Genomic DNA, 26,291 nt, shown 5'->3' with positions numbered 1-26,291 from the left:
AGGTTGCAGATCTCTGTAAGTTGAGGCCAGCCTGGCCTACAAAGTGAGTCCAGGGCAGCCAGAGATATTACACAGATTAACCTTGTCTTGAAACACCAAAAATGTAGTTAATATTAATTGATTTTTATTAATTATCATTCATGGGTATTAATTATCAGTTGATGAAATTATAAATGATGTGTTGTTTTATTATCAATCAGTTCATTGATTAATTGACTAATAGTAATTAACACCTTTGTTCATTCAGTTCCCAGAGAAAAGACAAAAAACCTTTTTGTTTATAATAAGCCTTAACAGCACTAGAGCTGGGCAGATATCAACCCTCTGTGCTATTTTGTCTACTTCCCTGTCAATAACCCCGAGTTATAACTTGCCATGTTCTGTCTGGGACTCTCTTAACTCCAACTAGTCAGCCCTCGTGGCCATGTTTTCACACAGTGCCTTCTCTGCTCTCCTTATCTCCCTCCCTTCTCGGGTGTGGTCTCTGCCTTAGGCCCAAAGCCTGGCAAACAAAGTCCCCCTTCCATGTCTTCTGCCCAGCTACAGTCTATAGGCATCTTTATTCACCAGTCAGGGAGAACTTGGAGTCAAGGTTACATAGCATCACTTGGTATATGCAAGGATCTATTCACCCCTGGGGGCAAGGAGACCATGGAGGCCAGTATTTAGCATTATAACACATAGTAACAGATCAAACTGGACCTAAATTCTACACAAAAATGAATAAATAATTAAATGTAATGGTAAAATTTTAAGATGATGAATTTTCTAACTACTCTGAATTGATCATTACACACTATGAGCATGTGTTTCATAATTGTGTATAATTAATAGCATATTAATTAATTATATATTAGGGATTAAAGCCATGTGTCACCGTGCCTGGTTGATTGACTGATGTTGATTCCTGGGACCCTCCCTATCTTCTGGATTTTTCTTTCCAATTTCTCTTTGTTTGCCTTTTAAATGCTGGTTCTGTCCATTCTCCTTTGTCAAGCAGATTTTTTATTCTTTTTTTTTCTTTCTTTTTAAAATATACTTGATTTAGAACCTTGTTTTATTTAAATGTGCTCTTCATGTTACAGGACAACCTTTCAGGGTCAATCAAATATGTGACATCAGGGAGTTTCCTCCAAACTTCTAAAGGCTCACAGGCAGGGCTCTAAACTTCTCTAAGGCAGCTTCAGGATCCAAAGGAGCACGGCACAGTAATTGTGGCCTAAGAAGTAAGGGTTCCTGCCAGGACACGGGCTGAGAAAGAAGGTCAGCTGGGTGCTTTCTCTGCCTCTCTGAGCTTGCAGGCTCTCACCCCAGCATCTGGCTTCTGAGTCTTCATTGGCAAAATTGGACAATTGAAATTTTGTTTAAAAAACAACAAAGTATGAAACTATATTTTGTGTGTGTGTCTGCGCAGGAGTGTATGTTTTTTGAGACAGGGTTCCTGGCCTGACTGGCTTGAAACTTGCTTTGTAGATTATATTGGCCTTGAACTCTCAGAGATCCACCTACTCCTGCCTCGTGAGGGCTGGAAATAAAGGCATGCACCTCCATGCTGGGCTAAAACTCTACTTTTTGACATAAGATGTTGGTAACAGTCTCACTATCTTTGTGTTTTCTTTAACAATTAAGTATGAGTCAACATTCCATGCATCCAAAAACCCAGAAAGATTGGAGGCTTTGGGCGTCGACTTGGCTTCTGTCTTCACTGTATTAAGTTTGACATCTGCAAGCATCTTTGCATTGTATTGTTTTCTCATTGTTTTATATGAAGGACCGAATGCCACAACAGTTTCAAATTTAAAAAACTCTCTAAACAGGCTGGCAAGTGGTGTCAACAGCATTAGCTAAAAAATTTTTTTTCAGCACGCAAAGTGTGCCAAAGAATGTGGTGTTAGTGCAAAATACATAAACTCAAATATTATTTCACAAAACTTAATTTTTTTTACTTCACTGAAATCACTAAATTATTAAGGAACAAAATAGTCACATCACGTGCAGACATTATTGATAATAGGCCATAAATTTTAGCAAGTACAATTAGAAATTAAAGCATTAAAAGAAGAAAGAGCAGAAAGAGAAAAGTCGTGGGACACTTGCATCTGCACAGCTCCCCTTCCTCTGCACTGCCAGTCCCTCCTGCGTGCCCTAGTGGTCTCTGTCACTGACCTGCCTGCTGCCAACACAAAGCACAAACCCTCTAAGCATACAAACTCTGTCAGCCTTCCTCTTAAGAAGGGAAGTGCCAGTTGTGGTGATGCCTGTGAGCCCAACATTTGGGAGACCGATGTGGGACTGTCTGTCCAAAACCTCCCTGTGCTGTGTCGGGAGTGAGGTGGAGAAGATGGAGGAGTGAAACTCCAACTGTGGTCCCTCTGGGTGTGATCACAGGAGCACGAGCTTTCACATTTCTGCAGCTCCTTGGTTGGAACTTTCGGGTGCAGCTGAGAGTCCAAGAGGGTTAGCACAGCATCCTAAAGTCAGAACTCAAAAGTCAAAAAGCAAAGCCGGGCGTTGTGGCACACACCTTTAATCCCAGCACTCGGGAGGCAGGCAGATTTCTGAGTTCGAGGCCTGCCTGGTCTACAAAGTGAGTTCCAGGACAGCCAGGGTTACACAGAGAAACCCTGTCTCGAAAAACAAAACAAAACAAAAAAACAAACAAAAAAAGCAGCCAGTGGCAGCTGAGTGCCCTGGAGATCTTTGCACACCTCTGAAGAGAACACTCTTCCTCTTGGGTCCATTCACACAGTCAGCAAATACAGTCACACTTTAAATGCAAAGCTCCTGGCTGCTCAAGGCTCATAGCATTTGCTACCTCAGGAGGGCAGCAACATCACACAAACCAAGACTGATAGCAAGGGCCAACCTACTAAAATGCTAGCCCTTGTTCCCTCCATGCCTTGAGGAAAGACACCATGAATACCACTTCCCTTTGAAAGCCTTCACTTCATGCCCCATCTGCTGTTTTGGCGCTGACAAAAGTGTAACTGTATTGAGGCTGGAGTATATTGGGGTGTGGGTGTTTGGGGTAGAAGGTACCGATATCTCAATATGGCATTAGTGCTGGGCATGTAGCTCAGTGGGTGACAGAGCCTGCCTCTATCTGACCACCACAGGGAAACAACTGAACTGACGCTAACAGGTTGATGTATGCCTGAGGTGAGCAAGCATCTGGAGTTTCCTTCACCATCTATTGTCCTCGTGTTAATGGCATAAGAGAAGCCAGTTAGCAGGCCTGTGGCTGAGTCCTCTCACTTACTGACCACACTGCCTCCAGGTTGTCTTACACGTCACAGTCGCCTACATGTTCACCCACTCCCTCAATCAATCACTAAATCCGTTTTTAGAGTCGTCTTTGAACGTATGGGACTTCTGATAAATTCTCCAGTAGACATCACCAGTCAGGTGTCCCCTTGGGGCCTCCGAATGTCCAAAACAGAATGGACAGTCTCTTCTCAAATCTGTTCATCCCCAACATAGTCCAACCAGTGAGCTGCACTAACAGCAGTTCAGCCACTGGAGTTGGAGACTCAGGAGTTGAATGCCTCTCCTTCCCTCCCTCTCACGTCCCAGCCTGTGTTGTCTTCTGGTCATCGCCACTGCTGGCCCACATCTAAGGCTCATCAGGCCTCTAAGATATTTCTACATGGTTTCTCTGTCTCATACTACGGCTCTTCCTCCTGTTTCTTTGCTTTGGTTGACATGGTCTATCTTACATGTAAATCTAGTCAGATAACTTCTCTGGTTGAAGTTCTTGTTCTCTCTCTCTCTCTGGTTTTTTGAGACAGGGTTTCTCTGTTTAGCCCTGGCTGCCCTGGAACTCACTCTGTAGACCAGGCTGGCCTTGAACTCAGAAATCTGCCTGCAATTGAGTCTCTTAAGGTAACATTTTTCAGCTCTTCTCTGTCCATTAGCCTTTCTTTCTGCTCCACTGAGCACAGGACTGAGGTCGCACCCCGTGCCTAGCTGCACTGGCATTCAGAGGATACAGGAGGCTTGTGAACTTCCAGCTTTTGTAAACTATGAAGTGTGAACCATCACAGGACCAGGAAGCCAATCTAATGGATTACAATCAGTCTTGATTTATAAAAGAAAAACAGAATAGTAAACAATAGAGTATTGTTTGTGAACCTTCAGTATAAAATGTGTGTCTTTTAGTGAGTTGTATTAAAATTAAATGAATAAGCCAGCACTTTTTTGGTTTGGTTGTTTTGTCTTTTTTGTTTTGCTTTATTTAGCAAGATCAACTTCGCCTAGGGGAAAACTAAAACCGCACAGGTAGCTAAAAATTTCATCGTTTCTGTGGATTGCCACAGGTCTCAAAGGCTGAGCTTCAAAGAAGGAAGTGCCCACTGTAGTTAGTTCTAGGTTTCTGAAAAACGGAGGAAGTTAAAATCAACTACAAAAATCCAGGAACTGTGGCCATGTGTCCATAAAGCCTAGTGGTCCCGCAGTAAGTCTACTGTTGTGGAAATTAAGCTTCTAGGGCCTCACATGTGATACTGGAACTCTTATATGTATTCCCTGCTGTTGAGGATCTGACTTGAGTGTGAAGATTTAACAGTTTAACTGGCTGCTTCCCCAACATTCTGTTGGGAAGAACAGAGAGCTTTGGGCCAATGAGGTGCCGCCATTGGGTTTCCATAGTGATAAAAGAAACAAACCATCCTGGGGCACAAGTCAGGCTCAGTCAAAGGACTAGCTAGAGGGTGAATTCCTCCTCAAGGGACTTTCAGGTAATAACTGGGGACAACTGAACTGTCTTCTAAGGGAAGCTCCTGGGGTGGATGGCCGCGGAACCCTTCTAAACACCACTGGCTGGGTTTGCAAGTCTTCAAGGCAGTCTGGAGATTTCTGCCTTGGCATCTCAACCACTTGGGAATAAACACAGCAACCATGAGTTCTGAAACACCTTGATTGGGTGAGAAATGACCCCTGAGTTTCCCTAAAACATTATGGTTTCTTTAAGACTCACAACCTGGGAAGGGACCACAAGGCCAATGAATCTTTGAAAGAATTAAAGTAAGATCTTGGGAAGAGTTTCCAGCCGCTTGTTGAAAACCCACCCTTTCTAAAGCTCTGCTCACTCAGCGACAACTTCCGGCTGTGAGTGAAACACCAGGGAGATAAGACAGGGGAAGAAAAGAAGGGAACACACACACGTGCCCACACGCACATACATCCACACACATATCCTCACATGTCTAAACATACACACACACACACACTCACACACGCACACACACACACACACACACACACACACGCACACACACACGCCCGAATGCACATACATCTGCACACGTGCCCGCACGCACATATATCAGCACACACATCCACACATGTATGCGCGCACACACACACACGCACACGCAAACTCACCAACCAGTAAACGATCATTATCAAAAGGCCCTAAAAGTGGTCCTTACCAGCTTCCTTGCCTCAGTTTCAACCCTGACACCCTCAGACCTACCTCGGGATTTGCTAAGAGCCCAAGTCTGTTCTAAGGGCTCAATAGCTTTGCATTACTGATTTTAAATGCTTTGAATATGGTTCCCATAGATGCAAAGGGAACTTTTCTTTTTAAGAAAAAGTAATAAATAATAAGGCGTTTTTTTGTTTAGAATGGGAAAAAAGGAAACAAACATTTATCAATACAAAACTGGTTAAAATATAAGTAAGTGAACTGATATAAATGTAGAGTTGTGAGGCAAGAGAAATGGCCCAGGGATTAGGGTGCGTGCTGAGCTTCAAGAGAACCTCAGGTTCGTTGCCATAAACCCCATCTAATGGCTCCCGACAGCCTGTAGCTCCAGCTCCCGAGTGGCTAATGCTGGCTTCTGGCTTCCATGGCTCCTGAACACTTATGATCTACACGCACACAGTCAAACACACACACACAAATACGAATAAAGCTTTTTTTTTTTTTTAATTTAGAATTGCAGCCGGGCGGTGGTGGCGCATGCCTTTGATCCCAGCACTTGGGAGGCAGAGACAGGCAGATTTCTGAGTTCAAGGCCAGCCTGGTCTACAAAGTGAGTTCCAGGACAGCCAGGGCTGTACAGAGAAACCCTGTCTCAAAAAGACAAAAAAAAAAAAAAAATTTAGAATTGCAATGATACAGAAACATATCCCAGACTTACTTGAAAGGTTGTTTAAATTTTGCTTTAAGATAATACGATGCTGGAGGAGTAAAATGCAGTGGGGGAGGGGTATAGACAAGCAAGATTAGTCACACTGACATTGTTGAATCTAGGGGATAGGTGAGCTTACTTTACTCTTTCTCTACATTTGGAATACTTTTATATTTCTTTTTTTTTATTTATTTTTATTTTATTTATTTATTTATTTATTTATTTATTTATTATATGTAAGTACACTGTAGCTGTCTTCAGACACTCCAGAAGAGGGAGTCAGATCTCATTACGGATGGTTGTGAGCCACCATGTGGTTGCTGGGATTTGAACTCCAGACCTTCGGAAGAGCAGTCGGGTGCTCTTACCCACTGAGCCATCTCACCAGCCCTCTTTTATATTTCTTGATTGTAAAAAAAAAACCTTACATTTAAAAATGATGACATCTTTTACATAATAGGAACTCGTGGTATTATCTTAAAAAATATATCCAGGATGTAAATATAGTTTGTTCCTGTTTATAGGAAATTATGTAAGTCTGTTTCTTTAGAATGCAGAAAATTCTGGAAGGCATACACTCAAGTATTCTCACTAGTCATCTCTGGATTTTGTATTTTTGATGTTTTTCACTTCCTTAATCTTTTCTGTAATGACTGTCTCTGTAACAAGCTGATTTCAAGTTAATATACACATACATACAAATAAACCTATGTTCTTTTAAAAAGAGAGAGTTTTTCTATATGTAAAAGCCATGTAGTTCATGGGATTCCTTTCCATGCACAGGGCTGAGAACATGGTTCTTAGTAAATGTTCAGAGCAATGCAACCCAGCCCGGAGCAGCTCAAGCTAGACTTTTAAAGGTGCTCATTTAACTTTAAATTTTATTTTTTTCTAAGATTTACTTATTATTATTACATCTAAGTACACTGTAGCTGTCTTCAGATGCACCAGAAAAGGGCATCAGATCTCATTACAGATGGTTGTGAGCCACCATGTGGTTGCTGGGATTTGAACTCAGGACCTGCTGAAGAGCAGTCAGTGCTCTTAACCACTGAGCCATCTCTCCAGCCCAACTTTAAATTTTAAATAAAACAATGTTTAATTTTATAAGCTCAAAAGAGCAGGCTTCCTACGTTCCCATGTCTAATGTGTAAAGTCAGGCCTACCTGATTTCAAAGAACCCCCAAAATTTTCATAACAGGTGTCATGAGGGGAACAGGAAACAAAGTTCTAGCATTCTGACCTAATTTTCAGTTTTTAGTACCTGAGCTACAAAGTCTCTTTCTCTATGTACAGGTGTGTGTGCGCGTGCATGCGTGCGTGTGCGTGTGCACATGTGTGCTCACACGCTTATATATGTATGTATGTATGTATGTATGTATGTATGTGCATGTATGCATCATCAGGCTCTGGGGGGGTGGGAACAGGGATGGGTCTGGTTCTGAAAACACAGGGACACTATTGATTGTACCATAGACTCCATGTACTGTCAAGTCTACCTATCAGTGTCTTCAGGATTCAGATCTCTCCCTGTCTGGGCTCACCCGAGAGTAACTCTCATGCAGCAATCATAAAGAGGGCTGTTTTTAGTTCCCTTCTGCAATTCAGACACATGACCCAAATTAAGAAACAGGGCCATTTGTGCTCCAGTTGGAGAAGGACAACAAATTTCCCGGAAAGTTCTGTGCAGAACCCGCTGTGAGGAATCTCTTCATGCAGAGCAAGCTATGTGAACTTGAGGAGGACTGAGGTCATAGGAACTGAGCTAATGCTCCCAACTTTGCAACGTGTTGCCTCTGTGACATCCATGCGTGTCACCTGAAGGCTAGCCAGCAATAGTTAGGCAAAGATTGTACACTTGGATTACAGTCATGACTCAATTATTCAAGATATGTATTTGCTTTCCTGTCAAGTAGCAACCATAAGGCAGTGACAGCCTGTGTCAGCTCAGCCTCTGCCCTTGTTCTTGGTGCTGCCCTGTCTTCTGTTGTCCCTGTCTCTGTTTGCCTTGGTTTCTGAGTGGTTTAACTCTCTGTGGTTGTTTTTGCATCTCAACAGGAGCCCCTGGCCTAGCAAGACTGCCTTGTACCATGGACCCCAATCCTTTCATCTACTGTACCTGCTGTGACTGCTGCAAATTGGGACAACCAAAGCTAATCAAGACCCCTTATCCACTTCCAAAGCACCCCACGGGGAAGTTTAAGTAAGGATAAGCTAGGTTGGACTAGGAACAGGAGGTGAAAGTTTCCTCTGTGGTCCTCTTTGCCTTACAAGACTTCCCAGTAGAGAGCTTGCCACCAATTCCCCACAGAACAGGGTGCCCTGCATTCCTGCCTTCCCCTCCAGCCTCCTGTTGCCCTGATCTTGCAAGCCTGTTTGACTCAATGGCATTTCAGTAAAGTCCCAACTTTGCAATTTTGTGGTACAATGTGTGTGTGTGTGTGTGTGTGTGTGTGTGTGTGTGTGTGTGTGTGTGTGTAAAACACCCAGAGAGCTTTGGTGCCAGCTGCCCCTCCCCAGGAACCTGGCCTTGGGGTTCGTGCTGATGACCAGGAGATAGTAGATAAGAACCTGCACCTTGGACCTGAGGTCTTAAAGGCCTGTACTCTCCACAATCCCAGTGATCACTTTCCAGTTTGGAGTCAGCATGGGCACTCCCTTATCTGGGAAGATTGAGTTAGCTTTTTTGATTTCCAGTGTTCATTTATTTATTGTTTCCAGGCCAGTTTTACCTCCACCAATTTCAAAAGAACACAACTCACTCCTGTCCCAACCAGGAAAATCTACTGTTTCCCCAAGGTAAGTACTTTTAACTCCATGAAGCAATGAATAAAATAATAACACTATACAAGAGATCAGTTTTCTCTGAGAGCAAAAAAGAGTACACCCCTGCTCCCATTCATTTTGGACTTCTTCACTGAGGCCCTGTGCCAACAAATTACCCTAGGTGCCCAGGAGACAAACACATACACACACACACACACAAACACACACACACACACACACACACACACACAAGACCTCATGGCTGACTTGAACTAATTTGCTATCAAGGATGTCAGAAAACTGCCACAATCCATTGATTTGTCCCCTCAACCAAATCCATGGTGATTTCAGCTCAGAGAAGGTAAGGAAGCAGTGCCTGGCTGCAGAGAGGAGCCCACAGCCCTGGAGAGCAGGGAGATGGAGCATGGCACAGACTGGAGGTGGTCAGGTGGCTGACCTAAGATGTAACTGTGTGGGGCCAATGCACTTATGAGAAACAAAGTGTCAGTCAGCAATAAGATGTGAACTCTGTGCAGACAAACACGGGGTCATGGGAAGGCTCTGAATGTTGCAAAGGCATGGAGTTAATTTGCCCTGAGAGCTCCAGACTGCACCCACATCCATTTGGACTGCTCCCTCAATGGGGCCCTAGGCCAAAGTGACCCCAGCTCCCCAGGGTGCTCCTCCAGAAGGGCAGAGCTGGCGACACCAGGGTGCGGCTCCCTGGGCTCCACCTGTTTTCTGCTCTTCTGCTTTCTGAGCATGTTTCTCTCTTGCAGGGACAAGGTCCAGTCAGGAAACACAGAGAGCAGCAAAGCACCTTCTGTGAGTAAAAATGGGAAAAGGGACAGGGTGAGCATTTATCTGGCACCTACTGTGTGCAAGCATGAGGTTTTTACACCCTCACTCTGCCAAATCTTAACAGAGATCCTCGGAGAGATCCTTATATTATTAATGGTATGCATTTGAGGTGGCTGCTATGTGGCCAAACTTTAACTAACCCCAGCTACTTTCCTTGGCTATGGAGGTCCCTGGGGGAAAACAGATGGTAGTGTGTTACGGTACAACTCATGCCCCAATATAGGAAGACCTCTGTGTACTGGAAGCCAGAGACCTTGAGGCAGCTGTCAGGGCACCTATGGCTGTAAAGGGCAAGGACATTGGCCTCAAATCGTGAGTCTTCACAGTTCTGACACAATTGTGAGAGCAGGTGTGACCGCCCACAGCCACAAGAACCTGTTTCTCCTGAAAGGCAGGCCAGGGCTAAAAGCAAATAAACGGGGAGAAAAGGAAGAGGCCAAGACAAAAAACTGATCAAAGCCCAAAGTTAACTAAAAATCTGTGTTTATATGGGGGGAAAGCCCATCTCCCACAGATCCACACTTGATGCCTATCAACAGCCTATAAGCAATCTGTCTGACAGCACTGGTTTGGCTAGAAGTGTCAATCACTGGGTTGCCTGCAGTCTCTGGAATCTCTCAGGAATCTCTCAGCCTCTCAGCAGGTAGCAGTATCTTGGAGAAGACACTTGACAGAACAATAGAACCATCTAGGTGGGAAGGCTTCACCTCAGGTGGTCTCATTCTCATTGGCAGCGAGGTCTGAGCCAGCCTACTCAAGGCTGGGGGAGGCTACAATTCCTCCCTAATATATAATTAAAATTAGCTGGACTGAGACATAAAATTTTTTTATGCTCCATTGTCCTGCCTGGGAATTACGGTAGCTGGCAGCCGTGCCCAGCTTGGGAACTTGGATTTTCTATGAATTATTCTTATCTGTCAAGGAGAGTATATGCAGCTTGCTTGTGTTTATTTTGCACAAACATGGCTCTATGGTGTATTATTAATAAACTACGGCCTCTTGGCATATACCTCTGTCTTAAGATTGATATAGTTCAGAAATCTGGTTGCCCGTCATTGGCTAACCGGCCCTCATAGCACACCTTATTCCCAAATCAGACTAAAGCCACAATACATACTCAATATGTTCCTTCATATTGATGAATTTCTGTCACCTGTGCTTGCTGGAGGGAGGCTGCAAGCTTGCTGAAGACAGGCTGTAGGGAGGTGACTGACCTGCTTGAAATTCAAAGCCCAGAGTTGAAAAGCAACAGGATAAAGGCTTCTTTGGTGAAGTCCAGGTAGTCTATTCAGTTGCAAATTAGCAATGATCAAGCTCAAACTCTGGCATCCAGTGTTGGGGAGGTAGCAATAGCAGTTAATTCTCTGAAAGTGGAGGCTGTGTTCAAATGAACTCTTCTGGCTAAAAAAAGATTTTTAGCCATCATCAAGGTTGGAATCATACTTACTAGAAGATTCGGGGCTCTTTCCAATTGACAAACCAATCTTTCAGGCAGCCATTGCTCTCTGTCTTCTTTTTGTGAAAAAAACACAGACAGAGCCTCTTCCCCAAATTAAAACAGGGTCTGGAAAATTCCACGTATTAGTTAGGGGGTCCCCCCATTTAACCATGGCATAAGAACTGGAAGCAACTGGATGCCAGTAGCAATCCCCTGCAGGCTGACTTTTAACATCAGTTTGCAAAAAATTTAAAATAAATAAGACAAAAGCAAGATGTGCTTTTGGTGACCTTGGGGGGTATAATTGCCCCTGTTTTGCTTTTAAAAGCCAAATTTTTAGAGTGAGATGAGCATGTTCAACAATTCTTTGTCCCATGGGGTTGTAAGGAATTTCAGTTTTATGTTTGATACCAAATTCCTAACAAAATGAAATAAAATTGTTGCCAGGATAGGATGGCCCATTATCTGTCTTAATGACTTTAAGCAATCCCATAGCATTAAAGGCTTCTAGGCAATGATCAATTACATTTTTAGAGGCCTCTCCTGTATGTAGAGAAACAAAAAGAAATCCAGAACAAGTGTCAATACAAATGTGTACATATTTTAATTTTCCAGATTCTACATAATGAGTTACATCCATTTGCCAAATGTGATTGGGCATAAGGTCTTGTGGATTAACCCCTAAATGTGGAACTGGAGATAATGTAATATATTTAGGACATTGTTTTACAATCATTTTTGCCTCCTCCTTAGTGATCTTATGTTGGAGCCTTAAGATATGGCTAGAAAGATGAAATTTATCATGATCATGTCTAGCCAATGTAACAGGATCTGAAACTAAGGCCTCTCCTATCAATGCAATCATTGACTGTAGCTAAAGGTCCAGGAAGACCAGAATGAGCTCATATATTACCAATATAAAACGTATTTTTTTTTGATATAAAATAGAGGAAGAATGATGTTTTGCAATTGTGAAAACAGAGATTCTCCTGGCGTATTAAAGTTAAACATTCCACAAGTCTCCAATAAGGGAATTGATTGCACAACATATAAACTATCAGTAAAAATATTAAAAGCATCATTCACAGACTGAAAAACATTCAATACCGCTGTCAGTTCTGCTAACTGAGCTGAGAGGCCAGGAGTCTCTATGACTATTTGTTGATTATTCATAAGATATCCAGCTTGCCCTTTAGAGGGGCTTTCAGTAAAAATCAAAAGAGCATTACACAAGGCTGTAAAGAAGTTATATTAGAAAATATCACCTCATATACATTGAAAAATTTTATCAACTTATCTTGAGGATAATGATCATCTATAGTTCCTATAAATCCTATTTGAGAAAGCAACCAATCCTTACTGTTTTACTTCAGCCAACTATCTTGATCTACACTATAAGGCTGAACAATGATATCTGGCTCTTTATCAAAATAAGTTAGTGCCTGCTTCCTTCAAGTATAATGAATGATCTGGGCTACTGCTGCATAATATGGCAGGATATTATGTTTAGGAGATATCCTCAAATGTATCCACATTAGAGGAGCCCTTTGCCACAACAATCCTGTAGGCGTATGAATCGTATTAAAAATTAACAGATGTAAAGGCAAAGAGTAATCTATATAAGTAACAAATTGTTCTTCAATAGCTCTTTCTACTTGTTGTAAGGCCAGCAATCCTTCAGAGGTTAAAGATATAGGGGAGGTAGGATCAGAACTCCCTTTAAGAATATCAAATAAAGGTTTCAACTCCCCTGTAGTAAGCTTTAAATAGGGCGAAGCCAATTAATATCACCCAACAATATTTGAAAATCATATACAGTTTTTAAGCTGTCCCTGCGAATAACTATCTTCTAGGGAAAAACAGCTTGGTCTGTAAGTCTAAAACCCAAATAATTATAAGGATCCTGAGTCTGTACCTTCTCAGGAGTTATTTGCAGTCCTTTATCAGCTAAGGCCTGTTGTAAGTCTCTATAACATAAAAGCAAGTCCTGACGATCTTTTCCCACTATTAAGACATTATCTGTGTAATGAACGATGTATATCATAGGCCATTGTTGTCTTACAGGCTGAATGGCTTGTGCCACAAACTTTTGACATAAGGTAGGACTATTAGCCATGCCTTGTGGAAGAACTGTCCATTGATATCTTTTCATAGGTTCCTTAAAATTAATAGAAGGAACACTGAAAGCAAATCTTTCACAATCCTCAGGGTTCAAAGGAATAGTACAGAAGCAACCTTTCAAATATACCACAATTTTATAATATCCTTTAGGAATGGCTACTGGAGACAGAAGCCCAGGTTGTAAAGCTCCCATAGGTACCATCGTTTCAGTAACCTTTCTTAGATCTTGTAACAATCTCCATTTACCAGATTTTATCTTTATAACAAATATTGAAGTATTCCGAGGAGACTGAGATTCTACTAAATGTCCTGCCTCTAATTGCTCCTGCACTAGCAAAGAGATGGCTTCTATTTTCTCTTTAGGTAAAATCCACTGATCAACCCACACCGGAATATTATTAAGCCATTGAATTTTATCAGCATGGGATGCAGGCAAGATAGTGGCCATTACTGAAAATACCCCAAACCTCTTGTGTTAGAGTGAGGTTCAGGACCTTCAAAAGTCTTAATACCTTGTCCTTTCTTTCCTAGCCCATGATCAGGCAAAAATCCTTGTCTTAGCATCTGCTTAGTCACTGCCTCATTAGGACTGCACATTATAAGGCCCATCTGTGACAAGAGATCTCTTCCCCATAGGGTAACAGGCAAATTTGACATAACATACGGCTGAATTTGTCCTGAATTGCCCTCCTCATCTCTCCAGGTTAGCAATTTGGAGCTTTGTTTTGGGTTATTGGCATAACAATTCCTTGGAGGTGAGTAAGTGTATCAGTCAAAGGCCATGTTGAAGGCCAATCTTGTCCTATAATACTTGTTACATCAACTCCAGTATCTATTAATTCTTTAAAGCTTTTTCCTTCAATTGTCAATTTAAGGTTAGGTCTCTGATTAGTAATAGATTGAACCCAGTACACATCAGAGGAACCAAAGCCACTCTGTCCTCTCTCATTCTTAACAAATCTGGAAGGTGGCACATGCAAGGGAACTAAGACAAATTGAGCAATTTTTGATTAGCAGGTACAGTTATAATAACATGAGGGGAAACAGCCATGATTTTAATTTCTCCCTCATAATCATTATCTATAATACCTGAATAAACCTGCAGACCTTCTACAATAGAACTACTTCGTCCTAAAAGAAATCCCCAAGTTTCTTCAGGCAGAGGTCCAAAAACTCCTGTAGGCAGAGTGTGAATTCCAATTTCTGGGGTTAATACTACGTGGGTGGTGGAACAGAGGGTCCAATCCTGCACTTCCTGGGGTTGCCCTAATAAGTTCAAAAATGGATTTCCTTGACTGGGCAGCAGCTTCATGGCTCCATAAGATGCCTGCTGTGGGTATCTCGGGCCTGAGGCTGGCCCCTCTTTTCGTTTCCGAACACCAGAGAGCCCTGAATATCTGTCTTGGATGTACATTCTCTAGCCCAATGGTTGCCCTTCCATCATAGAGGACAAACTCCTGGAGCACGGTCTGATTGCCCACTCTCAGCACCTCTATTCCTAGAACAATCATTTTTAAAATGACCCAAACTTCCACACTTAAAACATGCATTACAGTGGCCAAGGCCAAACCCTGATTATATGAAGGCCCAATCTCTGCACAAAATGGATATACCCTGCTAAGTCTGTCTGTCCTTTGTGCAGCATGACCATTCTCATATGCCAATTGCATAACAAAATTCCCGTTTGAGAATCTCCAAGAATTCCACTAGCTGCTTTTAATAGCCTATCCACTAAGTCCTGGAAAAGCTCATCAGGACCCTGCCGAATGCTGGCTAAACTTCCACCAAGATCCCCTTTAGTTGGTAACTGATTCCAAGCGTGGTGGGCAGCCATTGCAACCTGTGCATACACTCCAACAGGAAACCCAACCTGATTAGCATTGCTTTCATATTGACCTTCTCCTAAAAGTATGTTAATATCCCAGTCTGCGTTACCTGTCTGAGCATTCAAAGTGGCAGTTTTCTTACTGGCTTCTCACCATTCAGAACTCCAAAGTAGGAAATCTCCTCCTGACAAAATAGACTTACACAGTGTCTTCCAATCTTGGGGGTTTAAATGTGACTCCATGACAGTATCCAATAATGCTTGTGTAAAAGAAGCTGTAGGGCCATATTGTGCAGGCGTTCTTCCTGAGATTCTTTAAGTTCTGTCTGGGTACTATCTGATGCCTGCGAGGTCTCTTCATCAGTAGCATCTTTTACGAGTGCCCAGAGGCAGCAAAAATCTATCTGATCTGAAAAATCTTCTAACAATTGTTCTACAAACCCTACTCCTCTTCCCTGAAGCAGATATTGAAGGCTGTGGACAAATGGCAGTTTAGAATTTTCTATTTCCATTTTCCGCTGTCAGCCCCGAAATGGAATCAGCGCCAGGTCAACACTGTCCCAACTTAGCCCGTATCCTATCACACCTACAGCAACATTTTTAAAAAGATGATGTTTAAAGCCAATGTTAGAGTGAATATCTATTGCTTACTGTGCCAGATATGATCTTCTTGTTTTTCCCTTCTCCTGGAGCTCCACTTTAGACAGTGTTCCCTCAGTCGATCCTACTGTGTTCAGGCCCCACGTTGGGTGCCAAACTGTGACCGCCCATGGCCACATGAACCAGGTCCTCCTGAAAAGCAGGCTGGAGCTAAAAGAGAATAAATGGCGAAAAAAGGACGAGGCCAAGACAAAATGTTGTTCAAAGCCCAAAGTTTACTAGAAATCTGTGTTTATATAGGGGGAAAGCCCATCTCCCACAGATCCACTCTTGATGCCTGTCACCAGCCTTTAAGCAATCTGTCTGACAGCACTGGTTTGGCAAGAAGGTATCAATCATTGGGTTGCCTGATGTCTCTGGAATCTCTCAGGAATCTCTTAGCCTCTCAGCAGTAGCAGTGTCTTAGAGAAGAACAGCATCAGTGACAGAACAATAGAACCATCTAGGTGGGAAGGCTCTGCCTCAGGTGGTCTCATTCTCAGTGGCAACGAGGTCTGAGCCAGCCTACTCAAGGCTGGGGGAGGCTACAATCAGGTTATATTGACATTTTAGAAAATGAACTTTTGCCAGGAAGTGGTGGTACACGCCTTTAATCCCAGCACTTGGGAGGCAGAAGCAGCCAGATTTCTGAGTTTGAGGCCAGCCTGGTCTACCGAGTGAGTTCCAGACAGCCAGGGCTATAAAGAGAAACCCTGTCTAGAAAAAAGAAAAAGAAAAATAAAGAAAATGAACTTTCTGGTAGGATGTTCTGGCTACTTTGTCTTATGGTTTTATTCATCCTTCCCTTCCTAAAACAAGAATCATGCAGAAAGAAAAAGGAGAGAGAAAGAAGGGAACACAGGGTTGTGGGGGCAGAGAGGTCAAACAGTCCTTTTATAGAAAGCCAGGCTCCTAACTGGCTGTTGCCTGATAACTGTTGGGAGGAGCTTAGAAGAAATGCTAACCTTGAGAGTCTAAGCACAGGATGCTGTGCACTTGATCCAGGACTGAGCAAGATTTAAAGGAAGGTGATGCAGAGAAGCCACTTAGGAGACGCCACAATGGCCGGGATGGCTCCATACTGCTAAGTGTTCTGCACGTCTCTAGATGCTACACTTGTATCCAAGTTAGCCACTGACTCTGCCAGGGTTCTGCCATGTCATCTGATTGATACAGGAGGATTAACTCACTGAATGTTTGTGTCCTTGCTAATCATCTTCTTGAGAGTTAATTTGTTGTTTTTCTCCCTTTAAAAAACCCTTTGAAGTTATTTTGTGCAGGTTTTTCTTTCTTTTCTTTTTCTTTTCTTCTTTTCTGTTTTTCTTTCTTTTTTGCATTTTTATTGGATACTCTATTTACATTTCAAATTTCACACACACACTATTCCATTCTCTCCCCTCTGCCCCCGCTTCTGTGAGGGTGTTCTCCCACCCACCCATTCCAACATACCCCTTCCACTTCATTCCCTACACTAGGGCATCGAGCCTTCACAGGACCAAGGGCCTCTTCTCCCACTGATGCCTGACAAAGCCATCCTCTGCTACATATGCAGCTGGAACCATGGGTCCCTCCATGTGTACTCTTTGGTTGGTGGTTTAGTCCCTGGGAGCTCCTCGGGGTCTGGTTGGTTGATATTGTTGTTCTTCCTATGGGGTTGCGAACCCCTTCAGCTCCTTTAGTCATTTCTCTAAGTCCTCAATTAGGGACCCCATGCTCAGTCCAATGGTTGTCTACAAGCATCCCCCTCTGTATTTGTCAGGCTCTGGCAGAGCCCCTCAGCAGACAGCTGTATCTGGGTCCTGTCAGCATGCACTTCTTGGCATCCACAATAATGTCTGGGTTTAGTGACTGTATATGGGATGGATCCCCAGGTGGGGCAGTCTCTGAGTGGCCTTTCCTTCAGTCTCTGCTCCACACTTTGTCTCTGTATTTGCTCCCGTCAGTATTTTGTTCCCCTTTCTAAGAAGGACCAAAGCATCCACACCTGGCACACTTGGTCTTCCTTCTTGAGCTTCATAGGTCTGTGAATTATATCTTGGGTATTCGGAACTTTTAGCTAATATCCACTTTTCAGTGAGTGCATAGCATGTGTGTTTTTTTGTTTTTTGTTTTTTGTTTTTGTGATTAGGTTACCTCACTCAGGATGATATTTTCTAGTTCCATTCATTTGCCTAAGAATTTCATGAATTCATTCTTTTTTTTTTTTTTTTTTTTTTTGGTTTTTCGAGACAGCGTTTCTCTGTGTAGCCCTGGCTGTCCTGAAACTAACTTTGTAGACCTGGCTGGCCTCGAACTCAGAAATCCACCTGCCTCTGCCTCCTGAGTGCTGGGATTAAAGGCATGCGCCACCACGCCTGGCTGAATTCATTTTTAAATAGCTGAATAGTACTCCATTGTGTAAATGTATCACATTTTCTGAATCCATTCCTCTGTTGAAGGACATCTGGGTTGTTTCCAGCTTCTGGCTATTATAAATAAGGCTGCTATGAACATAGTGGAGCATGTGTCCTTGTTATATGTTGGAGCATTTTTGGGTATATGCCCAGGAGTAGTATAGTTGGGTCCTGAGGTAGTGCTATGTCCAATTATCTGAGGAATCAACAGACTGATTTTCAGAGTGGTTGTACCAGTTTCCAATCCCACCAACAATGGAGGAGTGTTCCTCTTTCTCCACATCCTCGCTAGTATCTGCTGTCACCTGAGTTTTTTATCTTAGCCATTCTGACTGGTCTGAGGTGGAATCTCAGGGTCATTTTGATTTGCATTTCCCTGATTACTAAAAATGTAGAACATTTCTTTAGGTGCTTCTTGGTCATTAGAGTTTCCTCAGTTTTGACATAGAATATCTTGTTTTCTCCATCTACGGTGATTGAGAGTTTTGCTGGGTATAGTAGCCTGGGTTGGCATTTGTGTTCTCTTAGGGTATGTATGACATCTACCCAGGATCTTCTAGCTTTCATAGTCTCTGGTGAGAAGTCTGGTGTAATTCTGATAGGTCTGCCTTTATATGTTACTTGACATTTTTCGCTTACTGCTTTTAGTATTCTTTCTTTGTTTTGTGCATTTGGTGTTTTAACTATTATGTGACAGGAGGAATTTCTTTTCTAGGTCAATCTATTTGTAATTCTATAGGCTTTTTGTATTTTCATGGGCATCTCTTTCTTTGGGTTAGGGAAGTTTTCGTCTAGAATTTTGTTGAAGATATATACTGGCCCTTTACGTTGGGAATCTTCACTCTCTTCTATACCGATTATACTTAGGTTTCATCTTCTCATTGTGTCCTGGATTTCCTGGATGTTTTGGGTCAGGAGCTTTTTTGCTTTTTGTGTTTTCTTTCACTGTTGTGTCAATGTTTTCTATGGTATCCTCTGTACCTGAGATTCTCTCTTCTATCTCTTGTATTCTGTTAGTGGTGCTTGCATCTATGACTCTTGATCTCTTTCCTAGGTTTTGTATCTCCAGGGTTGCCTCCCTTTGTGATTTCTTTATTGTTTCTAATTCTACTTTTAGATCCTGGATGGTTTGTTCATTTCCTTTGCCTTTTTGATTGTGTTTTCCTGTAATTCTTTAAGGGATTTTTGTGTTTGCTCTTTAAGTGCTTCTACCTGTTTAACTGTGTTCTGTATTTCCTTAAGGGAATTATTTATGTTCTTCTTAAAGTCCTCTATCATCATCATGAGAAGTGATTTTAGACCCGAATCTTGCTTTTCATGTGTGATGGTGTATCCAGGACTTGCTATGGTGGAATATCTAGGTTCTGATGATGCCAAGTTAACCTTAGTTTTTGTTGCATATATTCTTATGCTTACCTCTCACCACCCGGTTATCTCTAGTGCTTCCAGCCCATGCCCTCTCTGACTGGAGCCTGTCCCTCCTAGGAGACTGTCCCTCCTGTGATCCTGGTTGTATAGGAACTCCTTAGAGTCAAGCTGTCTCTGTGATCCTGTGATTCTGTGATCCTGTGATCCTGAGATCCTGACTGTGTCAGAGCTCCTGGGAGTCAGGCTGCTTCTGGATCCTGAAATCCTGGCGTGACCAAGTTCCTGAGATCTTGTGATCCTGGGATTGTTAGAACACCTGAGAGTTGAGCTTCCTCTGGGTGTTGTGGCACTGGTTGCCTCCATTTTTCTGATGGGGACACTGAGTCACAGAGATGTTAAAAATCTCCATGGCTAAATATATAAACCTTGGTCTGTCCATTCCAAAAGTTGAGCAGTTTCCACACTGCCCATCTACTGCCCATAATGGAGGAAGGGGAGGAAAAGGAGAGTGGTAACCATGGATCAGTTGGCACTGCTGAGTTTAATGGGCCCCTGGGGGCCAGGTGATTGTTGAGATTAGATCTGAGGGTAGTGCCTGGGGGAAGGCACAGAAGGGTCCTGTGGCCTAGAATTTCAGAGAATTTCAGCACAGTGTCAATGTGTATAAGATGTGAGGAAGCTGTCTTAGAGTTTCCATTGCTGTGAACAAACACCATGACCAACGTTACTCTTATAAAGGACAACATTTAATTGGGGCTGGCTTACAGGTTTAGAGGTTCAGTCCTTTATCATCAAGGCAGGAAGCATGGCAGCATCCAGGCAGGCATGGTGCAGGAGGAGCTGAGAGTTCTACATCCTCATGTGAAGGCCGCTAAGAGAAGACTGGGTCTCAGGTTGTTAGGGGGTCTCATTGCCCACCCCCACTGTGATACACTTCCTCCAACAAGGCCACACCTGCTCCAATAAGGCCACACCTCCTAATGTGCCACTTCTGGGCCAAGCATTTTCAAACTACCATGGAAGCACACAGTAGGTGGAGGAACCTCAACTCTTCTGGGTTCACAGTTTCCATTTGTCTTCCACCTTGTGACCCAGGAAGTGATTCAAGTGTCACCTGGCTATACACTCATTCGAAATCGAGAACAGATATCAGTCACCTTGGGAGATGAGATGTTCAACAGGAAAAAGCACTTGGAATCAGATGTCTTGAGCAAAGTCAAATTTTCCAGGTAAAGTCTTTGGGTCAGCACCGGCTTCTCAGAGCTGGCCCTGCCCAGCTATTCAGCCGTGCTTGGCACCAGTTCAGCACCTGACATCTACACCCACGCCACAGGTCCTTGACAAGAAACAGTTACAAAGATAGGGGGTCCAGCCAGCATGACTAAAGAGGCAAGTGCTTCTGCCAGGAAGGGACAGGTGAAATACCCAAAAAATGGTCTGGCTTCTGAATATGGGAATAAAGAGCAAAGCCAGAGATTTTGGAAGCCTGGAGTGTGTCTGTTTCAATATAAGTAACCCAAAGTGCCCATGACTCTGCGAGACACTATTAGGCGGGTTCTACTGTTAAGTAACCACCATCTGCTTTCTCAGAAGCCCTGCCTCTTTTTTCTATCCTCCGACGTTACACTCATATCCATCCACACATCTCGTTTCTACTTCCTAAAACCCTCATTCATGTCTTCTAGTCAGGCCTCTCCTTACTACATCACTGGAGAGCTCTCCCAGTGTCTCCTCTTTCCAGCCTTTGTCTGCTGTAAGAACTACTGTTCTGAAGCCACAGTGGGCACACACTGTTAACCCTGTACTGGGGGTGAGTGTAGGGGTTGATCTCTGTGAGTTAAAGACCATCCTGATCTGTATAGCAAGTTTCAGGACAGCCAGAACTATGTAGAAAGACCCTGTATTGAAAACAAAAAGCAAGCAAGAAAAGAGCTATTGTTCCAAAGATCTGGAAGATGTTCAACAGATCAAGCTTGTTCTTATCTCTAGCATCCTTGTAAAAATCTGGACATGGTGACACATGCCCATAATCCTAGCACTGAAAGACAGCAGAGAATCTCTGGGGCTCATTAGCCAGCTGAATGAGTTGAAACATTAGTTCTAGGTTCAGTGAGAAAACCTGTCTCATAAAATGAGTGGAGAGTAACAGAGGAAGACACTTAAAATTGATCCCTGTCTTCCATGTTTGTACACACACACACACATTTTTGTTTTATTTGGTTGTTGTTGTTGTTGTTTTGAAGCACTATGTTGCTGTATAACCCAAGCAGGACACTACTACCCTGTTCTTGAGTGTTGGGAGTGCAGACATGTTTGCACACACATATTCATTTGCACCTCCTCTTAGCCGCATCCTCAGGCAGTCCTTGTCTACTGGTGCCTGTCAGCATGAGTCTCCCCACACTTCCTCATTTCCTAATCCTCTGACCTCTTGAGTTCGACTATTGATAACCACACTCTGGTAAGTGTCCAACACATTGTTATTTCTCTTCTGCTCAGTGGGACACCACACAGCCCACATCACTTCCAGCTTAATTACCTTCAGGGCTAGATGCCAGGTCCAAACACTCTACTATGAAACGCCTTATCGACCACTGCATCCCCATGCCTTAGTCGTGGAGAAGACACAAACAGACCAGAGTCAGGCAGTCTGGGGGCCTGGCTGGTGTGACTAACAACAAGCTCTCTTGGTGATAGAGTGTTTGTCCCACAGGACTGATATCATTTCTGACCTTCAGGAGCAAATTGCTGAGTTGATGGCAATAATAGAACAGATGAACAGAGACCAGCAGTCTGCCCTGAAACTGGTGAGTGACCCTTGTATCAGCCACACCCTCATGGCTAATACATTCAGATTACCCAAGTGCCAGGTAACATGGCAGGCGGATCACCACCGTACTGAAGCGTGGTATCCAAGCGCCAGACTCGGCATAGTGTGCAGTGAGCAGTACCTTCCCTCCTCCATCCTCATCCATCTCTGTAAAAACTGAAAGACATTGCATTCCTGGGGTTCCAGGTGCCTTTGGGTGTGTGCATGGTAACACTGTCTCTTCTACACTGCTAACACTGTCATGAGATCCGCAGGCTTCAGAGGTTGCCAGGCTATTGCTAATGACCCCGGCATGGAAGATGCCTCCTGTGTCTTGGAAAACCTTCTAGGAAGCCCTAGGGCCCACCCTCTGTTACTATGAAGGTCCCAGAGCCCATTCTTCAGAATCAACTGGAGTCCATTTAGTCTGGATGCATATGTATGTTTATGTATATATATATATAATTATGCCTGCATGTACACCCACAGGCCAGAAGAGGGCACCAGATCTCATTATAGAGGGTTATGAGGCATCTATAATGGTTCTGCTGGGAATTGAGCTCAGGATCTCTGGAAGAGCAGCCAGTGCTCCTAGCCTCTGAGCCATCTTTCCAGCCCCTCTTGATGCATTCTTAACAGGTGACATTTTTAGCATTTTGGTCACCAGTTCCAGTTTTGAGCCTTTCTTCCCCAGCTCAGGCATGTGACCAGGGCTGGAGTAACAGACCATAGCCATGCTCAGAAAGTACCCCCTGGTGTTCCTGAAGGGAACCGTGAGGCTCTGCCTTCCCACAGCAGCCTCTCATGCTGATTAACCTTAGGCTGTCTGAATCTTACAGTCACGGGCTGGTTCGTGACCAGGCTTAGACCTTCCCCACCTCAGCTGGGCTGATGTCTTCTACAAAAGAAATCTGAAGCTTGAGGAAGCTTGTGGAAGGTGGTGGGGCTTCAGGCAACCTCACATTTTGACTCACCACCACAAGCCCTGCACCACACAACTTTAGCGACTGTCTTTTTTGCAAGTGGAAGTGGGGGTGTTGAAAATATTCTAACCTTTGAAAGGTCTCTGTGCAGAATCCAGGATGACACCGAGATGGGGTATAAGAAGTTTTTAGGAAAAGTTAGTAACACCACGGACAGACAGACAGAAAGACAGACAGTCTCCTAGCAGAGACTCTGAGGAGTTGATGCCCCGTTGCCTCCGCATGCTGGGACTCTGAGGAAGAATCCAGGTCCACAATGTGGAGGAGGGGCCTGCAGCCAAGATGGCTGATTCCCTGGCAGAGGGCAAGGAGGGAAGAGGAGGGACTGTGTGGCCACACGTAGCCCTTTGATGTGTCCACAGTCTGATTGTTGGTTCTTTTTGACTCTTCCAGTCAAGTCTCTCGCTAAATAAGTGATTCCCAAAGGTGAAAGAGCCCAGAGGTTACAGTATTAGGATGAAATGACAGAAGGAACCAGACCCAATGACAAAGTAGCAACAAAATGGTGGCCGTGCATTACCCGCATGATGCACTGACTAGGGAGAGGACAGTCAGTAGTCCCTCTGCTATGTGTGTGTCCTGTGCACTGCAGAACATGCCCAGGAGAGACTGAGAGGGGCATCCCCTCAGAACGGAGGGGCTTCGCGTATATAGATAAGAGCGGGCTGGGGCTCTGAATGCTTGGCTGTTAACGTTGGCCTCATTTCTAGCTCTCCAAAGATCTGGATCTCCGCTGTTCCAACATGAAGCAGAAGTTTGAAACCGAGAGCAGGTATGCTTTCTGGCAGAGGACTGCGTGCTGAGAGCCCAGGATCCCGTGCCCTGGCAGGATTCTAGGTCCCCAGGCATCCCCAGCAGGGCTAAGTGCAGCCTGTGACACTAGAGAGCAGGGTAGCCTCATTACTGCCACTAAGATGAATCAGTTTGTGTTTGGTATCCCTGCCTTTCATCGTTCATCCGTCTCATTGCCACTGTAGTATTTCTTTTGATTGGTTGCTGAGGAAAGTTATGTTGTTCTCCACGAAGCTTCTGTCACCCTGGATTTGTTATAAGTACATTCTCCTTCCCGGTCCTCCTCCTCCTCCGCCTCTCCTCCTCCTCCTCCTCCTCCTCCTCCTCCTCCTCCTCCTCCTCCTCCTCCTCCTCCTCCTCCTCCTCCTTCCCTCCTACTTCTGTCTCTTAGCTCAGGGCCTGGGCAACAAAGGAAGGAGAGATGGGTGGAGAGGGGACAGGCCATGGCAAGTTGGGGCCAGGGGGAGAGAATAAGAAGGAAGTGTGTTGTGTGTTGTCTGTGTGGGGAACATTATTTTTTTTAAAGCCTGGAGGCCATCTTGGTGAGAGACAATCACCTCTGGCTGCACCATCCACACTTGCTTGCTTATAATTACTTTCTGATTTTTAAAGAACAGTTTTAGCGTCTTGGCAAAATAAGGGAGAGTCTGAACTCCCAGGCAGGCACATTGTGTACCATGCACAACAGCCTCCTTGTAGAACCGACCTGTGTTCTGTCGGCAGATGAGAGTTTAAAATGCTATTCTGCTCCAAAAGAGAAGGGAATTCTCCCAGTTGTGAGAACATGGGTGGATCGGAAGGATGGAAGTGAAATAAACCAGGCAAAGAAAAGTCTCTGTGTTCTCACTCAGAGCTGAAACCTCTTAGGAAACAGAACCTAGACTGATGGTTGGTTACTTAGGCTAGCCTATGAGAGGTGACTGTCAAAGTGTACAGAATTTGGGCCAGCGCTTCCACCAGGCCTGATGACCTGGATTTGATCCCCAGGACCCATGTGGTAGAACACTGAGTCTCTTAAGTTACACTCTGGTCTCCATGCATGGATGGATGGTTGGTGTACACACACGCCATGCACACTAAATAAATTAAGTAAGTAAGTAAGTAAATAAATAAATAAATAAATAAATAAAATAACAATGTTTTAAAGTATATAAAATCTCAGACAGTAGAAATATTTTTTAAAATCTTTGCAGGCCTTAGGATAATAATACTACCGTGTTCTTCATTTCTTATTGCACAAGAGCACATTTTAAGGCTGTAGAGATGACTCAGTGGTCCTAAGTTTATACTGCTCTTGCAGCGGATAGTTAAACATGCTGTTCTAGTTTATGAATACAATGTGGAAATAATTAAATCAACATAGCTGACACACAGATGTCAACTCAATGATTACAATTTTTTGTGGTAAGAATGTTTGAAACTCGCTTTTTTTTTTAAAAAAAGTTGTTTTGGTTGTTCATTTTGTTTATATGTATGAGTCTGTGTGGGGTAAGTGTGCATGAGTATAGTACAGAGGTCAGAAGGTGCTGGACCCCCTGGAGCTGGACAGGTAGTGGCAAGCCACCATACCAGTGTATGTTTAACTCCACAAGCTTGTGTAATGTACATGAGTATTTATTTTTATTTTTATTTATTTTTTAAACATATATAAGAAATAAATGTAATAAACCAAATACATGGACAAAAAAATACAAGAATCATATGAGCATCTCAATGGAAGAAAAAAAAAAAGAAAAAAAAAGAAAACAGAAAAAGTCTTTGATAAGATTCAATATTCCTTCTTAGTAAAAACCCTAGAATAAGTAGGACGTAGGAAGCATATTCCAACATAATAAAGATTGTGTATGACAAATCCATGGCCAATATCATCCTAAATGAATAAAACCATTAATAAGCCCCATTAACATCAGAGATGGGAGAGGACTGCCCACTGTCCCTACTTCTCATCCATAATGTGATTGAAGCATTAGCTGGAGCAGTAAGGCAAGAGAAGGGAAACAAATGGGAAAATATTAGGTCAAAGTATTTTCAGTTGAAGAATATATTATCTTATACCCAATATTCTCAAAATTTGACTAGAAAAATTGTAGAAATTATCAATAATTTCAGCAAAGTGTTGTGATTCATAATTGACTTACAAAATTTATCAGTCTTAATACATA

General features: G+C 43.3%; 1 protein-coding gene across 10 annotated transcripts in view; it reads left to right on the top strand.

The window, feature by feature from the left end:
• The first annotated feature begins 4,629 nt into the window (after positions 1-4,629).
• Positions 4,630-26,291, top strand: part of Flacc1 (flagellum associated containing coiled-coil domains 1) — a 39,083-nt gene continuing 17,421 nt past the window's right edge. For 3 of the 10 annotated variants that reach the window (XR_865219.3, XM_006495613.4, XM_006495615.4), the window contains exons 1-7: positions 4,630-4,736; positions 8,193-8,337; positions 8,856-8,933; positions 9,680-9,725; positions 20,641-20,774; positions 22,259-22,352; positions 24,048-24,109. Coding sequence is in view for 8 of the 10 variants with exons in the window: in XM_006495613.4 (XP_006495676.1) it covers positions 8,225-8,337; positions 8,856-8,933; positions 9,680-9,725; positions 20,641-20,774; positions 22,259-22,352; positions 24,048-24,109 (527 nt within the window). In the remaining 2 variants the exon portion in view is untranslated. The other 7 variants (XM_006495617.3, XM_017321234.2, NM_175370.5 and 4 more) reach the window with 6 other exon arrangements.

This window comes from Mus musculus, chromosome 1, assembly GCF_000001635.26.
Source record: "Mus musculus strain C57BL/6J chromosome 1, GRCm38.p6 C57BL/6J".
Lineage (NCBI taxonomy): Eukaryota > Metazoa > Chordata > Mammalia > Rodentia > Muridae > Mus > Mus musculus.
The sequence above is the reverse complement of the archived record's forward strand: the minus strand, read 5'-3'. Positions and strand labels throughout refer to the sequence as shown.